The sequence below is a fragment of the Siphateles boraxobius genome, unplaced genomic scaffold (assembly GCF_051911475.1).
Source record: "Siphateles boraxobius isolate OS27281-9 unplaced genomic scaffold, OSU_SipBor_1 130, whole genome shotgun sequence".
Lineage (NCBI taxonomy): Eukaryota > Metazoa > Chordata > Actinopteri > Cypriniformes > Leuciscidae > Siphateles > Siphateles boraxobius.
In genome coordinates this window covers 28483426-28501285 of record NW_027508734.1, presented here as the reverse complement: position 1 = coordinate 28501285, position 17860 = coordinate 28483426, and the positions used below count along the sequence as shown (strand labels likewise).

Below are 17860 nucleotides of genomic sequence, written 5' to 3'. Positions count from 1 at the left end.
TCAATATGGACCAAATTCTTTGATGAAATGCAAAATGGAGTCTTGTGGACAAAATTTCAGAGAAAATATTAAAAGTTTTAGGAGCCATGTAGGAAAGGGTACCTCTTCTTGTGGATTGGCAGACATCAACCCTACAAAATGTATTTACAACATTACAGCACAAATAAAAATCATTAATACTAAACTGAATGAGTCATTTAAGCGTTTGTACAAATATAAGCACATTTCTGCTTTTAAACCATGTGGTATTTTAGCGCCGGATTCGTGAAGGCTGGGTTATTGCACAGAAAAGGAAGTTAAGGCTCTCAGATGAGTATATAACTGTCAGCTCTATTTGACCCAGAACATTTTCTCAGAAAGCTCTCATCATGTACTTCTTGGTGGTGGTCATCGCTCTACTCCTGAGCTCTGTTCCTGCTCAAAGTCGTACTATTCAGGTGAGAACAGACAACAAAATGTCATCAATATCTGAAATGTAAAATGATAACATCAGCGTCGTCCCAATGGGAGCGGCTTTTCATTTCTAACCACTGGTTTCTAATACATATTTGTTTAAAATTCTAAAACAGGATTTAATTGAAAAGATCCCTGGGAAGACTGGTAAGATGCACAGAAAGGAAAAACTAACTTGTAATTTTGTAGTGTTTTATTAATAATTTACTGATTCACATCTCAATTAACATCACAGAGGAAGATTATATACCACTGTCAACTATAACTGAAAACAACAAACATGCAGGTATGAGTTTGAAGGCTATATAGGCACATCTTTTGGGCAGATTCCTTGGCTCTCCTCATCATTTAAAACATTATGACACCAGAATCAACATTCTGAATTATTGTGCATTATTCTATACCACACAGAATTGGAAATGGATGAGCCTTTGATCATGTTTGGAGACATCGCCGTACCAAGCGGGCTCCAGAATGCAGCTGCATGTACCGCTCGTGGGTGCAAATGGCAGAGAAGCAGAAATGGATTAGTCTATGTGCCCTACATCATCTCCAACCAGTACTGTAAGTGGCAATGTTATTTAAATTAGATATCATCTCATCGGTACCACATGTTCTGTTCAACAGTCTATTCCTTCCACAGCTCCAAAGGATATTAGTGTGATTGAAACAGGTATGCAGTCCTTTGCAGATGTGTCCTGCATTCGATTCGTACCTCATCAAGGACAGAGGCACTTTATTCACATAAAGTCTAATTCTGGGTAAATATCTGGATTCAGGGCTCCTTTCTATTCACTTTCTGTTTTTATAGTAAATGTTAGTAAAATCCCTTCGGATAAATATACAACCTGATGTGTTATGTGGTCTACAGATGCTATTCATATTTGGGGCGCCAAGATGGAGAGCAGGTTGTTTCTCTCCAGCAATCTGGGTGTGTCAATCCCAGAACTGTGCAGCACGAACTTCTTCATGCTCTCGGGTTCCATCATGAACAGAACCGCAGTGACCGTGACAGACACATCCGAATCCTTTTTCAGAACATCTATCCTGGTATTTTTGTTAAAAGTCTTTGGAGAAATGTTTGAAATTATGCAGCATTCTGCTGGCAAACCTTTACAGAGCATGAGTTTTAAAAATGAGAATTCCATACACAGATTGTACATACATGTAAATATGTATTTAAAATATATAATATATTAATATGAATATAAATAATATATTGTATAAATAATAGTACTGTATATATAATGGAAAGTAAGTAAATTAATATTAAGTGATTAAGACTTAGAGATAAAGATAAAAAAAGTTAAAATAGAACAAAATACAAAAAAACAAAATGCATATAACATTGTATATTACATTTAGTCACAATGATTGCATAGTCTAGACTCTAGATTAAACTTCACTGTGTTTTTACCAGGTTTACATTTACCGTCATTAATACTTTCCTGTGCACTGTGTAACAGAACAGCAGCACAATTTCCGTAAAGCAGACACCAACAATCTGGATACCCCCTATGACTACAACTCTGTGATGCACTATCGAAAGTAAGCAATCTTTTTTTTTTATGCTAAAAACGTAGTAAACAGTTTTTACTGTTGTTTCTTTATGTGTGTGGTTTTAGGACAGCTTTCTCTTTGAATAATGAGCCAACCATGATTCCCATTCCGGATGAGAACGTTGAGATTGGTACGGCTAAACGAATGAGCCCCAATGACATCCTACGCATTAACAGACTCTACTGCCGTACGTTCAGCTTTCCTGTCATTTGAATAAAAAAACATCATTTGTTATTCCGTGCTGAAAACTCCACCTTAGACCACTATGCTAAGCATGTCTAGCAGGCTGGTGGTCTTTATAGTGGGATTTATTATTAACTCTTAATCACAACAAAATCGTGTCTTTCATTTCATATTCATTGTTTATTTTATTTATTTATTTTTATTCTCAGGTTGATAAACTGCTACCGGGCTGTATGAAGAACGTGTCTGATGGAAAAGTTCATCCATTTCCTTTTTTACTTATTTCTTTAATATCCTAAATCAGATACCTCTCAGTACATAGGATAAGATAATGAGAATAATTAATGATAATAAAAGATAATATTGTTCCAGTATTAGATGCTTGTGACAAATCAAGAAAAGGAGCAAATAATGTGAACTCAAAATGTTCTTTAAAACAAGTAAATAAATAAAAAATTCAGCACCCCTATGATGGCTTCTTTTTTTCTATTTTGGCAATCCTTTTTCAGTAGTAAAGCTGGTGAATGCAAGTGTTGTCTTGATATTAATGTCAAAAGAATGATTTCTGAAGGATCATGTGACACAGAAGACTGGAGGAGTGGCTGCTGATAATTCAGCTTTGCCATCACATGAATACATTACATTTTAAAATACTTTAAAAGAGAAAAATAATTATTTTAAATTGTAATAATATTTCACAATATTACTGTTTTTATTGTATTTTTGATCATTAATAAATAATGTGCTGCCTTGGTGAGCATAAGAGACTTCTATGGAAGTAAAATAATGCCAAATGTTTTTGAAACAAAAAGCCTGTTGAATTGTACTACTTGAAAAAAATCTGCATTGCATTAACCCTGCTTGTATTTTAATGCATTGTATTTTTATGGGCTGAAATTTAGCATGGTTGAATATTTAAGCTGTGAATATTTAAATTCAAAACATTTCAAACACATTTTCATTAGTAAAATTTCAATTCACCTTTCATATTTCACTTCCAAAGTATTCAAACTGATTAAAAATACAACCTATAATATTCAACAGGCGGTTTTCGGAGGTCCAGTTTATTTCGCTTTGCAAATTCACTTCCACAAATTGGACATTTTTATGAATGAATTAGCTTGCTCTAACTGTTGCTCTGGTCTTCGTCAACAACACGCGCTTGCACCCGCTGCTGGTGAGATCGACTAACAGCAGATGGAGATTATGCTCGGCAATCTACTTTTCCTGCAGTTCCTGGATGTCAACGTTGAATTTACTGTCGAATTTGAACCACTGAATTTGTGGAAGTGAATTTGCAAAGTGAAATAAAATGGACGAAAACCGCATGTTGAATATTATAGGTTGGATTTTTAATCAGTTTGAATATTTTGGAAGTGAAATATGAAGGGTGAATATGGATTATTGAAATTTTACTAATGAAAATGTGTTTGAAATGTTTTGAATTTAAATATTCAAAGCTTAAATATTCAACCATGCTGAATTTCAGCCCATAAAAATGCAATCCCTAAAAATGCAATGCATCAAAATACAAGCAGGGTTAATGCAATGCATTTTTTTTCAAGTAGTACAATTCAACAGGCTTTTTGTTTCAAAAACATTTGCCATTATTTTACTTCCATACCCGACGTCCTTCCGAGCAGATGAGAGCACTCTAGCACACACGGCAGGAATATCTGATCAGATTATTTTACGATAATCGGAGCATTCTTAAGATTGTCGGAAGGGGTAAATCGGGGCTAAAATCGGCCTAATTATCCTGCCGTGTGAACCAGGCTTTAGGGACACAAAAACAACAGTTCTTCTCAACAGTAAACTTTGGTTCCGACCACATTGGTTGCCAAGCAAAATAGAGGAGAGGTTGATCATGTGAATTTGATTAGAACACTATTTATAACAATCATTTTTGCGCTAGAACGCTTGTTTTTCAGTGGGAATGCAAATTAGATTACAACTTAACCATGAACACAAAAGCCACACCACACAAATGGCTTTTAATTGGTTTATTTCGTTAGCAAATATGTCACTATAATTTTTAAGTTCCTTCCATCGATACATTTCTTTCACATTTAAAAGATTCCATGAGGTTAACTTATAACCTAATTGGTCAGTCTGCACCATAGAAATACAGTACACTAGATGTCGCCTTAGCTACGGCAGTTCATTGGAACTAATGCGTCAATTGAGCCGCCATCATGGAACAGGGGAGCCCCTCCTCTTTAAGCATCAGCGTCAATGTAGAAAAAGGTCTAAATAAGATCACCATAAATTGTCATGAACGTGATTTTCTAGTTGTTATGGCTCATTCCAACGGTCAGACATGTATTCATAATTGAGTCCAGAGAAATTAAAAAAACGTACAAAATTTCACATTCTTGTGAAATGTAATCCCTTGCTGTCTGGTTTTTAGATTTCGTTCGTGTGACCATCTATACGCAGCACAAAAGTCTGGCATCATCCATGAATTCAGCGTTACATACTTCCTGTGACAAGACCCCTGTTCCAAGATGGCGGCGGTTTTGACGCATAGGCTACTTACCCAAGGCAACTTCTAGTGTATATATCTTTGAGTCTGCACAAATAACGATCAACGTGCTTGTTTGCTTTGCGGCCTCTTTAAATAAAGTTTAAATAAGACCAAGCATTGTTAAAAGGTACCTGAGGGGGATTTACTCATGAAGGTCAAAGAAACACAGTACATATTACTAGTCCAGATTAGTACAGATTACTAGTCTGGTGGGTTCAGTTAATCCACGGTGTTCAAAATTGTGAGCAAGTTGTGAGTGCTCACCTTTTTACATTTAGGTGAAATTTATCTCTCTAGAGACGTCTAGAGTTATATAGGAGCGCCAAGGGAAAAACCACAGAAAAGAGTGACCATCATGGGGAAATCTCAGAATAAAATGCACAAAAAAGATCAATATGATAAACCAGTGTATGGTCTGATGAAAAAAGCATATGGGATTTTATTTTAAATGTTATCAACATTGGGATCTTTTGCAATCACATTGATCTTTTGCAATTACATGCATCACAAAGTCAACTCTGAGATTGTGTGCTTGTATCAGGTGAAACCAAATGTATTTTACAGAACCTATGATCAATCAGTTTTAAAAATAAATATAAATCCTGTCCTAATTTAAAAGTTGATTAAAAGATGGAATCCAATATTTGGTGATAATATAGCATAACAAGAGATTTATAAACTATTTTTTGTAGACCGGTCATTTTTGACCGGGAACACCACATGTATGATTTTTTTTCCATTTTGTACAAAATAAAAGCATTTGAAAACAAACTTCCTGTTTAAACATTAAAGAACACACAGTGTGATAAACAGTGTAACATTTTCCCATATCATTTTCCCATTAAAACTGAGGTGCATAAACTCAGATCAATGAGGCCTACTATCAATCAGTTCCAAAAAGAAATACAAAACCTTAACAAGTTGACAAAAAGATCAAATGCCATATGGTGATAATAGAATAACAAACAAATCTTTATGCTTGATATGTGGAGACACTTTATAACATATTTAACTTAACTTTTTAATTTTATTTATAAAATTATTTGCAGGTCAAATACATTTTTAGAAATTTAGCATTTGTTTTCTGTTTCGCTGTAGTCTTTATTTATGACCATAAAAATATTATTTCATGCCAAGGATGTCAATATTTCATTATAGCGACTAAGAATACCAATAATAATAATAATAAGAAGAAGAAGAAGAAGAAGAAGAAGAAGAAAGTTTTTTTTACTTTTTTGAAAATAGATTTATGATACAGTGAGACAATTCTGCCTGTAAGTTTTTAAAACTTTACCGAAAACCATGCATCACATCAATGATTAATGAACATATTAACTGACTTTGAGTGAGGATCAGTCAGCTTCTTCAGAACAATGTTGAAGAATTAAGAATTATATTTGAGTTTTGTTTAATTATGCTTTCAGTTTATTTGAGCAAATGTATACAATAAAAAATGTACTTTATTATACTTCATTATTAAATTACATTTAAATTAAATTGTTAATATACTTTAGGCCTATTTAAAAAAACAGTTCAATTCAATTCAATTCAATTCAAATTTATTTGTATCGTCCCTAGCGTCCCGAGATAAAAGCAGAAGAGCAGATGGGAGATAATTAGCATAGCTGCTGTTCATAATATTAATGCATTCGATCTGATTCAGCAGTGGTATAAAAGGTAAGCATTATGTGAATGCTTGGCTAAAGAGATGCGTCTTTAATCTAGTTTTAAAATGGGACAGCGAGTCTGAGCCTCGAACAATATCAGGAAGGCTATTCCAGAGTTTAGGAGCTAAATGCGAGAACGCCCTCCCTCCTTTAGTGGACTTAGATATCCTAGGAATGACCAGAAGCCTCGAATTTAGTGATCTTAAAGAGCGCGATGGATTGTATGGCGATAGAAGGTCTGTTAAATACACAGGAGCTAAACCATTTAGGGCTTTATAGGTCAGTAGGAATACTTTGTAATTGATACGGAACTTAATAGGTAACCAGTGTAGAGATGATAAAATTGGTGTTATACTGTATGATCATATTTTCTTGACCTAGTAAGAACTCGCATCATTAAAGCATTACAGTAATCTAGTCTCGAGGTCATGAATGCATGAACTAACTTTTCTGCATCAGAAACAGATAGCATGTTACGGAGCTTAGCAATGTTTCTAAGGTGGAAAAAGGCTGTTCTTGTAACATATGAAATATGATTTTCGAAAGTCAAGTTGCGGTCTAGTATAACACCCAGGTCTTTTACTGTAGTGGATAAAGTAACAGGACATCCTTCTAAATTAAAGTTGTATTGCACGAGGTTTTGTGGGTAGTTTTTTGGACCAATAAGTAATACCTCCGTTTTATCTGAATTTAATAGCAGGAACTTACACGTCATCCAGCATTTTATATCATTTAGACACTCTGTCAATTTAGATAAGTTAGTGTTTTCATCTGGTCGTGATGAAATATATAATTGAGTGTCATCAGCATAACAGTGGAAATTAATTCCATGTTTTCTTATAATATTACCAAGTGGCAGCATGTATATTGAGAATAGCAGAGGGCCTAACACCGATCAATTGCGGAACTCCATAGTCTACTGACGTTATCTTTGATTTTTCCCCATTTAAACAGACAAAATGATAACGGTCTGATAAGTACGATCTAAACCAGCTTAATGCCTGTCCCTGAACACCAGTGTAGTTTTGTAGTCGATCCAAGAGTATTTTATGATCTATAGTGTCGAACGCAGCGCTAAGATCGACTAGAACTAGTATTGAGATACAGCCTTGGTCAGAAGCTAAAAGTAAATCATTTGTAATTTTAACTAGCGCAGTTTCTGTGCTATGATGCGGTCTGAATCCTGACTGAAATTTTACAGATATAATTTTCTTGCAAGAAAGAGCACAATTGAGCAGACACAACTTTTTCTAGTATTTTAGACACAAATGGAAGATTTGAAATGGGTCTGTAATTTGCTAGGTTATTTGGATCTAATTGGTTTTATTACTGCCAGTTTGAATATTCTCGGAACATGACCTAAAGATAAAGACGAGTTAATAATATTGAGAAGAGGCTCTTCCACTACAGGTAACACATCTTTCAGTAGTCTAGTGGGTATTGGATCTAATAAACATGTTATTGGTTTAGATGCAATGATAAGTTTATTTAACTCTTCCTGTCCTATAGTTGTAAAGCGGTGTAGTTGTAAAAAAAAAAAAAAAACAGTGTGAATTATGTATTTCTTCACAGAAACTCACTCAAATTCTTTTAATTTGGCGTATCTCTTTGCTTAATACATCTGACAGAATGATGCAAGTTCAACACATTAGTCAACACCATGTGATTGGATCTTCAGTGAATTGTTTTCTCTTCATGCTTCATGTCTGGGTTCTGAATGCACTTCCACTGCTCCTAAAAGATGGGTAAATCACAAAAGGTCACTTTAAAGTTTCCCTTACTTATTTTGGTGGTAAACATAAAACATTCTGCATAAATACTCACAAAGGTAATGTGGACATTAGTAAAAATATTTTAGTGTAGAATTTCATCACAGATTTGCTAGACAATGCAATGATAATATATGCAATCTTTGGCCATCACTTATTTATACATCCAACGCTAAATAGTAGGGGTCTATTCTTTTGAGAGTAATGTGTCACTCACAGCACTGGTAGAGCTTATTGATTCTGATGATGTCATTCTGGCTCATCTGAGTAGATGTGCCCAGCGCAGCATTGCTGTTGGGAATGGGAATCATGGTGGGAAGGCCATTCTTGGAGAAAGCATATCTGATAGAGCAAGTGGCATAGATGCCGTTAGATTATAATCTGGAACACTGAGAGAAACCTCATCTCCTCTTGAGCTCACTCACCTCTGGTACTGCATCACAGAGCTGTAGTCGTAGGGAGTTCCTTGGTTCAGGGTGTTGATTTTGTTGAAGTTGTACTTCATGTCAGAAGAGCAAACGCAACTTTTACCTATGGATCTAGAAATCTATTGTATTAAATAAACTAACCTAATAACACTATATACATGCATTCTTCTTACAACAAAAACAATACCATCACTGATGTTCTCCCAGACGACTTGGATGTGATTGTCACGGTCACTGCGGGTCTGTTCATGCACTGCAAAAACTCAAAATCTTGCCAAGTATATTTTTCTAATTTCTAGTCAAAATATCCCATCACACTTAATATAAGACAAAATCACCTAAAGACCAAGATTTAAGTGAGTTAAAGGAGCTTGTTTTTAGACAGTGCATCTTGAATATCTTGTTAAGTGAAACTGTCTTAAAAATGTCTTGTTTTGAGTCATATCTCAGATGAAACAAGCTTTTTTGACATGTCATAAGGTTTTTAAGCTGCTGTGTTATTTGTAAAAGATGAATCGTCTTGTTTCAAGAAACAGACTTGACTTGAATTGAGACAACAAATCTGCTTTATTGAAAACTGCAGGTCAACATGCCCAACTCACAACAACTCACAATGACATATATTGACAGCAAAAAAAAACGTAATTTATTTACGTATAAACAACTTTACCGACGTACAAATTTGTATGTATTCCTATTTAACTTATGCATATTAAAATCGTGGGTTTGACTCTATTGCATTAAATTGTCTTATCAATTAAATTTTCAGTCGCATTTATTAATGGTTTAATGTTACTCCCCATATGGAAAAGATTTGCTAAAAACTCCTGTGATTCTTATATGTTCCAACAGAATATTGTAAGGGACATATACGCTGCAAAAACCACATAATGTTTTAAACATTTAAACACACACAAGCACACATTTTAATTACAAAAATATTTTATTAGAATGTGTTCTACAATATACAGTTGCATATTTCACATATCAATAGTTTTCATTTTAAATCCTGCATCACCAGATTTAATTTTCATTTGTGACAATTTCTCTAAACTTTATCACAGTACTACTACGCTATACAACAGTTCTATTCTTAACCTACAAACATAAAACTTTCCTAAATGTTGAAGTGATTCTTATGCGTATCACCCTAAAAAATAATTCAGTGGCTTAGTAAATATCACAGTAATAATTAACTTTATTAACTAAAATCTCTGAATATCATTTACTTGATAGTTTGAGTTGAACATAGCCTACCGAAATAATTGACTAAAACTCCAACAATAAATTTTGTCTGAAATTTACAGTTATATTTAAGTTTGAAGTTTTTCACTAAAATAATTTAGTATTTGACTAACCAATTATTTATTTAAAATACACTGAGCTAATATATTTGTGAAATTTCCATCACAATATTTGAGAATGGATAATTAAACTAATCTGTTTCAAGAACCACAAATATTACTTAAATAAAATCAATATTATTAATATTTAACAAGCATAATAAATTGATTAAGTTTACTCATATTTTACTGTCTATTGGCGCTTTTCCACTACACAGTACCAGCTCGGCTCGGCTCGACTCGACTCGCCTTTGTTTGGTTTTCCACTGTGTAAAAGTTGTACCTGTACCTGCTTTCGGGTACTTTTTTTCGTACCACCTCCGGCGAGGTTCTAGGCTTGTTCGACTTGAACCGGCGCTGCACAGACCGATCGGTTGATGACATCAAAGTACCGCGAGAGCGATTAGAGAGCAGACGGCTCCTTATGCTTTTGAATCGCTCTCGCGGTACTTTGATGTCATCAACCGATCGGTCTGTGCAGCGCCGGTTCAAGTCGAACAAGCCTTCTAAGCGAGCTAAGGCGATACTAAAATGTGACGTGAAAACAATGCCGACTGCTGATTGGTCAGAGAGAATCGTCACTATTCACTGCGTCATCATTGCACGCGCCAGATGGAGTATCCAGAATAACCCCGCCTTTTTTAAATAGTTTAGCCAGAGACAGTTACTAAACTTACTACTATTATTATGGCAACTCGGAAGAATACGCCGTGGTCAAACGAGGAGGTGCAGACATTCCTTTGTTTGGTTGCCGAAGAGAGGATCCAGCGAGAGCTTGATGGGGCAACGAGGAACGAAAGTCGTCGCTATGACGACCGGGTACTATTTGTGGCGATACTTTCTGCAATGGAAAACGGAACGAAAAGCGAGCCGAGTCGAGGCGAGCCAAGGCGAGTCGAGTCGAGTCGAGCTGGTACTGGTAATGGAAAAGCGCCATATGATTACAACAACGCACCCCTCCCCCACCCTCTGACGTCACGACAACTCGACGGTTGAGTCGAGTGAGCGCGCGCTGTTTGAACTCTCTCCAGTGCAGAACAGTTCTCCTCTCCTCAGCCTCGCATAATTGGTGCATTTCCTCTGTGAAATTCAGGTGTGTATGTTTTATTTTATCTGTATAATCATTAATGTGCTTTAAATAATTTTATTTAATGCGAAGGAACATACAGAGACGCAATGTTACTCACCTTAAACGAGTGTCGACTCGCGCCTGCCTTTTCGCGTGATTGTAAGGCCTTGCATATAAAACACACGACTATATTCTTAAAGATAATGAATATAACTAATTTGGATGATAAAATGCCCTCAGAACTGTGCACTGTTTGTTTATTGGCAGGTTAAGGAGTCAGTCGCGTCGCAGCATCTTTCGGCTGTGAGTGACGCTGGACGGCGGTGTAAAGTTAGAGGTTCCCCCGCAGAGGCGAGTCCATCTCCGGCACGCGAACCAGCGCTGATCCGGTGGATACTGGATAACAGACTGGTTGATTACACTTGAATTACTTTAATGTTTAGGCCTAAATGTTTAATTTTTACTTCGAAAATGTTTCTTACATGAGTTTAGATGTAGGCAATATTGTATACGTGTTAAAAATAGTATAAAATATATGCTGTTTTGCTGTAATGTTAGGCTACTAATCGACAATAAAGGCCAATGTCATGTAGTTATACCGGTGGTTGTATGGAATATTTTTACAAAGGTTTAGAGGAAATAAAAAAGTTAATATTACTGCCATATAAACACAGTTTATATTACTCATAAACATTTGTTTTTATATGTTTCCCCGTAATTGTTTCTACTCATGTTTATTTGTTAATGTACCAAATGCAGTCACTCAGATCTATTTAATTTGTTTTACTAACATTTACTCAGTTAATACAGTGTAAGTAATTGCTTTCACTGCTTAAAAATCTAATCAATATTCTAAGTTTAAAAATGTTTCACCAAAAAAATTGAGTAAATCATATTAAATGTTTTTAGAGTGCATCACCACCAGAGTTCATGTCACATATACAAAAACATATTCCAGCCAATTTTAATCACTGTTCTAGAAACATATTTGACTCAGCTTTGTTCATTTGCAATAATATGTTATGATTTTGTTCACAAACAACAGGCCTAGACAGTTCACAATTAATACACGATCTTACAATATCATTTCTTTTCAACTGCTCTTTCAAATCCTGTAGAAAAATTAACAGTCTTCATAAAGATCAGTGATATTCTGACAGTAATCCTCTAACCGGCATCTGCACTGTACAATTTAAAGGGATACTCCACTTTAAAATGAAAATTTTCATCATATACTCACCCTCATGTTGTTTTAATCCTTAATGAATTTCTTTCTTCTGCAGAACAGAAAGGAAGATATTTAGAAGAATATCAGTAACCAGACAGTTTATGGTCTCATTGACTTTCATAGTATATTTTTTTCCTTCTATGAAAGTCAATGAGACCATAAACTGTCTGGTTACTGATATTCTTCTAAATATCTTCCTTTCTGTTCAGCAGAAGAAAGAAATTCATTAAGGATTAACCTGTTAAGTGTCACCCCCCTTTTTTTGAATAGACATGAAAATGCACATTCCAAACTTAAATGGTATAGGATAAGAATCCTTTGGAATATAGACATAAAATTGGTCTTGTTTTAAAGAAGACATTTGGCAGATTTTTGTAGAAGTGAAATAAAGAAAGTGAAACAGAAAAAAAGTTACAGAAGTTTGAGTTTATGAAAATGTACAATTTAAAAAATTAATTATTCATATTTTATATAAAATATATTTTTTCAAAACCTGGACAACTCTTAAACTGCAAAAAAATCAAAGCCAAAAATCTGAACAAGTTGTGTTTCAAATTTTAGGTTGATATCTCAAGAAATGAGCTTTCAGTAAGATTTTGTTTGGGCGCAGTACCAAACTTTTTCACTAGGTCACAACCAGACTCCATTACTGCCCATATAAGGGCGCCTCCATTTCCATATGTGGTTTGAGTGATCTGAACCATCATTTTCACAATTTTCATACAATTTATAAAGTAGACATCCTATTCAGAAGTAGTATTGGAAGTTTGGCAGATTTTGATATGAATTAAACCTTGAATAAACACATAAAAGAACACATATGTGCGTTATAGCTCGCGGCCACATCACAAATGGTGAATCTATTATTTTTTCTTTATATTTAAAACATTTTCAGACCTTTTTTTCTAAAATAATTGAATGCTTGCCATCTTTTGAACTCTTGGCATGAAAACAAACTGGTTTCTACCCTTCTTTCATGATTTTTCATGTTCATTGCTATTTCAAAATAAAGGTCTGAACACGCCTAGGAGTATGAAAATATTCTTGTTGCAAATTAATAAATTACGGCTCCTCTGTAATTTGTTTTGAGAATCAAATATGATTCTAACCAAATATGGAAACTAGAGATTGTAAGCTTTCAAATGATATATAGTTTGTCAAGATTAGTTTAGGTTTAGTATAGGTTATTACTGTTTTAAATATGTAATGGATTTGGGCCCACCGGTGGGCCCATGACACTTAAGAGGTTAAAACAACATGAGGGTGAGTATATGATGAAAGAATTTTCTTTTTAAAGTTGAGTATCCCTTTAAGAATCTGCCAACTGCATATAAGTGAATCAGATGTTGATCATCAAAACATGAAATCTGTATGAAACACATAAACAAATGACACAAAATGTGTATAAATTCTATATGACTTTAATTTGACTAGCATATAATTCAATATAAGAACTTTAAATGATTTATATATGAATTTTATATGAGTTTTATATATTTCGAGTAATACCATACACATTTGCATACTTTTGTCATGTAAAAGTCATATATATCGTGAAACACAAAAGGCGTTTTTCTCCTATAGACCCATAATACACTAAAACACAACATAAATTCACAAAAGACATTTATTTTATTAGCTTGGTGTAATCCAAATCTTTAGAATCCATGTGTTGTTTGCAAGAAACAGATCCAAATTCAGCCCTTCATCCAGTGATCTTCATAATTTCTCTCAGCAGAGACCGTAAACGCCAAATCCCGGCATCCCGCGCTCGTGGTGAATTCAAATTCAAAAATTGCGCCCAAAGCGTTACGACATGTTTTACGGCAGTGATATCAGACGCTCATTGGCTCTCGCATGTTTCGTCACAGATAGCGACATGCCGTGTTTAATTGGTGTACTACATTTGAAAAGGAGAATCCCGCGCGCCTTCAGAGAGCGAACCGAAACCGGATTAGCGTTTTCATGGATTAATAAATTAAATTCTGCTCTGTAACGTTACCTCATACAAATATATTATATAGCCTACACATCGTCCTGTGAACGACTTTTGGTACTGGTTTTGACATTTTCTCACTAAATAAATGATTGCGATTAAACGTGTAACGTTATGTCTGTTGTTTTTCTTTATAATTGTAACATTAGTTACATAGTTTTAAGAAATGGTTAGGTGTAGGGGTAGGATTAGTGGCTCAAACTATATTTTAATGCTTTATTGTTAATAAAACTGCCATTTCCCTACACATTATGTTCATTATGTTTTATCCTTTTAATATTGTCTATAAAATGGGTATGTTTAGGTGTGGGAGTAGGGTAAAGGGATCTTACATTTATAATCTGTAAAATGTTCTACTATGTTTTCATAATGCAGTTCCATAAATACTGTGAGCCAAAATGTTGAGAAAAATGAAGCTGTTTCCCTTTTATGCAGTCCTCTGGGACTTTTTGCTGTTTAAAAAACAAAACAAAAAAAAATGGTTAAATGCAAGTCTATTTTTCACTTTTTCTGTCTAGTAAACAGTAGTTAATGTCTTGAATCTAGTAGGTAAAATGTCTTGAATCTAGAACAGTATTACTTTTGTTAACCTTAAAATAAGGTAAATACACTTGAGATGATGACAGGATGGTAAATTATGGCTTATGGCAAAAAAGCACTGCCTAATATGAGTCAGGAATGCTAACTTCAAGGCATTTTGTCTCAAAATGCCCATTTCCAATCTTATTTCAAGTTGGTGGTGACTTAAATCTAGAACAGTATAACCATTATAGAACTAAAAATTAGTTAAATACACTTGAAACAAACAGGATGACAAAAGAAAATGCTACTTTTGAGGGGAAAATACTATTTTTGAGCATGACAAGCTTATTATGAGACATAAAACATCACAATACTAGTAAAATATAGCTAAAAATGAGTTTTCCCAGCTAATTTCAAGATCACTCATATCTTTTAAGGCTTAAATATAATGTCTTATTTCAAGAAATCTTACCAAGAGAATTTTCACTTGTTCCATTGGCAGATTTTTTTTTGCTTATTACAAGCAAAAATATCTTGTATTAATTTTTTTTTGCTTATTTTTGGAGTGGCCTTTTTTCCAGTGTGGTTGAAGCCAAGAGCGTGGAGCAGCTCATGCTGTACAGTGCTGTGGTAAAGGCAGCCATTACGGGCCAGAGACACAGTCTGGGCATAACCCTGACGACCAACGTACGAGTAACATCTGTGAGACAATAAAATTCATCTCTTGATATCAGATAAGGATCCTTTTCATTCTCATCCCACATCTCAAATGTAATTCTCATTAAAGGCTTCTACTTGTAATTTTTTATGTTGGTGATCATGAAATGTTTATTCTGACTTAAATATAATCTATTGTGTAGTCTGTGATGTTTTTCTGATTCAGATTTTAATTCTGATTTTAATTTTAATTCTATTACTGCAAGACTCAATACTGATATAATGTCTCTCATTGCTGCGCCGGAAGAAATGGATACAGGAGACAGAAGCAAAAGAGTCCAGACCACACTGGATAATCTCCAGCTCACGGGAGGCTGAAAGGGCAAAGGTCAAAGGTTTCTATGGAAATATGTGCCCTACTTCACACTCACATGCTTTTGCACTGATTCTAAGACTCAAGCATTAGGTTATTCCCTGAAATTTAGCAACAGCAATAGCAATTTTATTCTCTTTGGTCTCTGAATGAAATCATTTATCATAATATCAGTGACTTACAGTAGTGGTTGGCGATGACGAAGGTACATAAATCTTGCCATCGCTGTATTTGGACCAGAGGCAGCCGTAGGAGGTACAGGGATCAGCATTTTTCTCATTCACAGCAATGTCATCCATTAGCTTGGGCTCATCCGGTTCAGGAACTAACACATAAACAGTTAATTTGGGACTTTTTAATGAAGAACAATTGCAACATATTGATGTCTATTGGTGAGTAAGTGATGAGTGCGTATATACCAATGCCTATGTTGGCTCTGTGCAGCAGTTCAGACACAGACAGCTCAGCAGACTTGTCCTCGACTATTATTAAAACACATCAACACATTCACAAACAAACCATTACTTAAATCCGTTGATGTAGAAACTTTCAATATTTGCAGAATTGTTTCATCTCGAAACTCTTTACAATCTCATATTTACAGTCAGAGCTTCTGGAGTATTTGACTTACTAGTCTGAATGTGAGTTATGCCAGAACACCACACACATTGAAAAGAACAAAACTCATAATTTTACATTCTTCATTACTACAATAATCAGTATCAGAGAGGCATAATGCATAATGCAATACTGTGTGTGTGTGTGTGGGTGCGTGCGTGCGTGCGTGCGTGCGTGTGTGTTACCATCTCCTCAGCTCTAACACAGAAGACGAGAAGGGCCCAACAGGCCAAAAGTCACCTTGGCCACAAACATTGTGTCGAAAGGCCTGATTAAAGAACCAGGGCACAGCTGTTTAGGCAGAATGCCTCAAATGAAGGTCAGTTCAGTTCTTATACTAATATTTATCAACAAATTATCATTTCTATCTATTTTGTATACCCGTTTATCCTATATGGTCACTGGGCAAAGGCATATAAACACAGGGCTCATATCATAATATCTCAGAGCAAAAGAATTACTTTGGCTTTTAAACAGGACATGCAAACACTGTTTGTAAAAAAAAAAAGTAACACCATAACACTGATATTCAACATAACTTCTGATTACTTGTGTAGTACTTTAATACTTTAGACACACAAGGAAGATGCAACGAGAATATCTGATAAGATGGGTCACCAAACATTTTCATCTTAATTTTAATTATATACTGTATGACCATTATAAACCTGTGCCTTTTCTCATCTGATGCTCAAATAATGTGTTAATTTGCTAAAATATAAATGACTTTGAATAGATATGGGAAACCAACCAGTTCTCTTACCTTAAATTTCCAAAGCCAGTGCAACACTATGGCCATAAGTGGGGTTTATACCTAGACGGTATCTATATCTTTACAGATATGGCCAATAGTACAGTGAACATGCTGACACGTTGTTTGAAAGAGAACAGGTGTGAAATTCCCTCATTTGTTGCTTCATAGGAACACACGTCAGACACAAAACTGATGATCTATCAGAGCTGATGGTTTACCCTTCTTATCAAATCTTATATTTATTACAGTAATCAAGAAATAATGGATGGATACTTTTTAACCCTTATCTTGTGTTTGGGTCATTCTGATCCAGAGAGGATTTTCTTTTTCACGAAAAAATGTATGTTATCGCATTGGACTAAAATTTACAGACTTCATTTTTGATTATTTTTGAACTTTTGGGGAATTACTAATACCGTTACACTTGTGTTCCTGGTCAAAACTGACCAGCCTACAAAAAATGGCTTATAAATCTCTCGTTGTACTATATTATCACAAGATCTTGAATTCAATCTTTTTGACAACTTGTTTTCTTTGAATTAGTACAGGTTTTGTGTTTATTTTTTAAACTGACTGATTGTAGGCCCCATTGATCGGAGCCTCAATTAAGCATTTGCACAGAACACGTTTGGCTGAGGAGGGAGCTTAATGCTTTCTTTGTGATGCATTCATTTTTTTCGATCCAAAATGAAGAACTTCCACTCTCCCATTAG

At 34.8% G+C, this 17860-nt stretch overlaps 2 protein-coding genes and 1 long non-coding RNA gene across 4 annotated transcripts; 1 reads left to right on the top strand and 2 right to left on the bottom strand.

Annotated features, from left to right (window-relative positions):
• Positions 1-278: 278 nt before the first annotated feature.
• LOC143737478 (hatching enzyme 1.2-like) lies at positions 279-2668 on the top strand. 2 transcript variants are annotated; one of them, XM_077229001.1, is made up of 9 exons: positions 279-437; positions 570-600; positions 689-739; positions 865-1017; positions 1097-1214; positions 1325-1503; positions 1920-2001; positions 2079-2200; positions 2406-2668. In XM_077229001.1, the coding sequence occupies exons 1-9, from the start codon at positions 369-371 to the stop codon at positions 2408-2410; spliced, it is 810 nt and encodes a 269-aa protein (XP_077085116.1). In that variant the 5' UTR covers positions 279-368; the 3' UTR covers positions 2411-2668. The 2 variants fall into 2 exon arrangements, with proteins under 2 accessions (XP_077085116.1, XP_077085115.1); XM_077229000.1 differs by lacking the exon at positions 2406-2668 and having other exon boundaries at positions 318-437; positions 2079-2241.
• A 5318-nt stretch (positions 2669-7986) lies between these two features.
• On the bottom strand, positions 7987-15527 carry LOC143736699 (low choriolytic enzyme-like). Its single transcript, XM_077227340.1, has 6 exons — positions 15508-15527; positions 15331-15445; positions 8777-8838; positions 8585-8668; positions 8377-8501; positions 7987-8124 (listed from the first exon to the last, which is right to left on the bottom strand). Coding segments are annotated over exons 1-6 (408 nt in total). The 3' UTR covers positions 7987-8122.
• Positions 15528-15961: 434 nt separating this feature from the next.
• On the bottom strand, positions 15962-16663 carry LOC143737484 (uncharacterized). The gene is made up of 3 exons (XR_013203663.1): positions 16634-16663; positions 16195-16257; positions 15962-16100 (listed from the first exon to the last, which is right to left on the bottom strand). It is a non-coding gene; the product is annotated as an uncharacterized LOC143737484 (long non-coding RNA).
• Positions 16664-17860: the final 1197 nt, after the last annotated feature.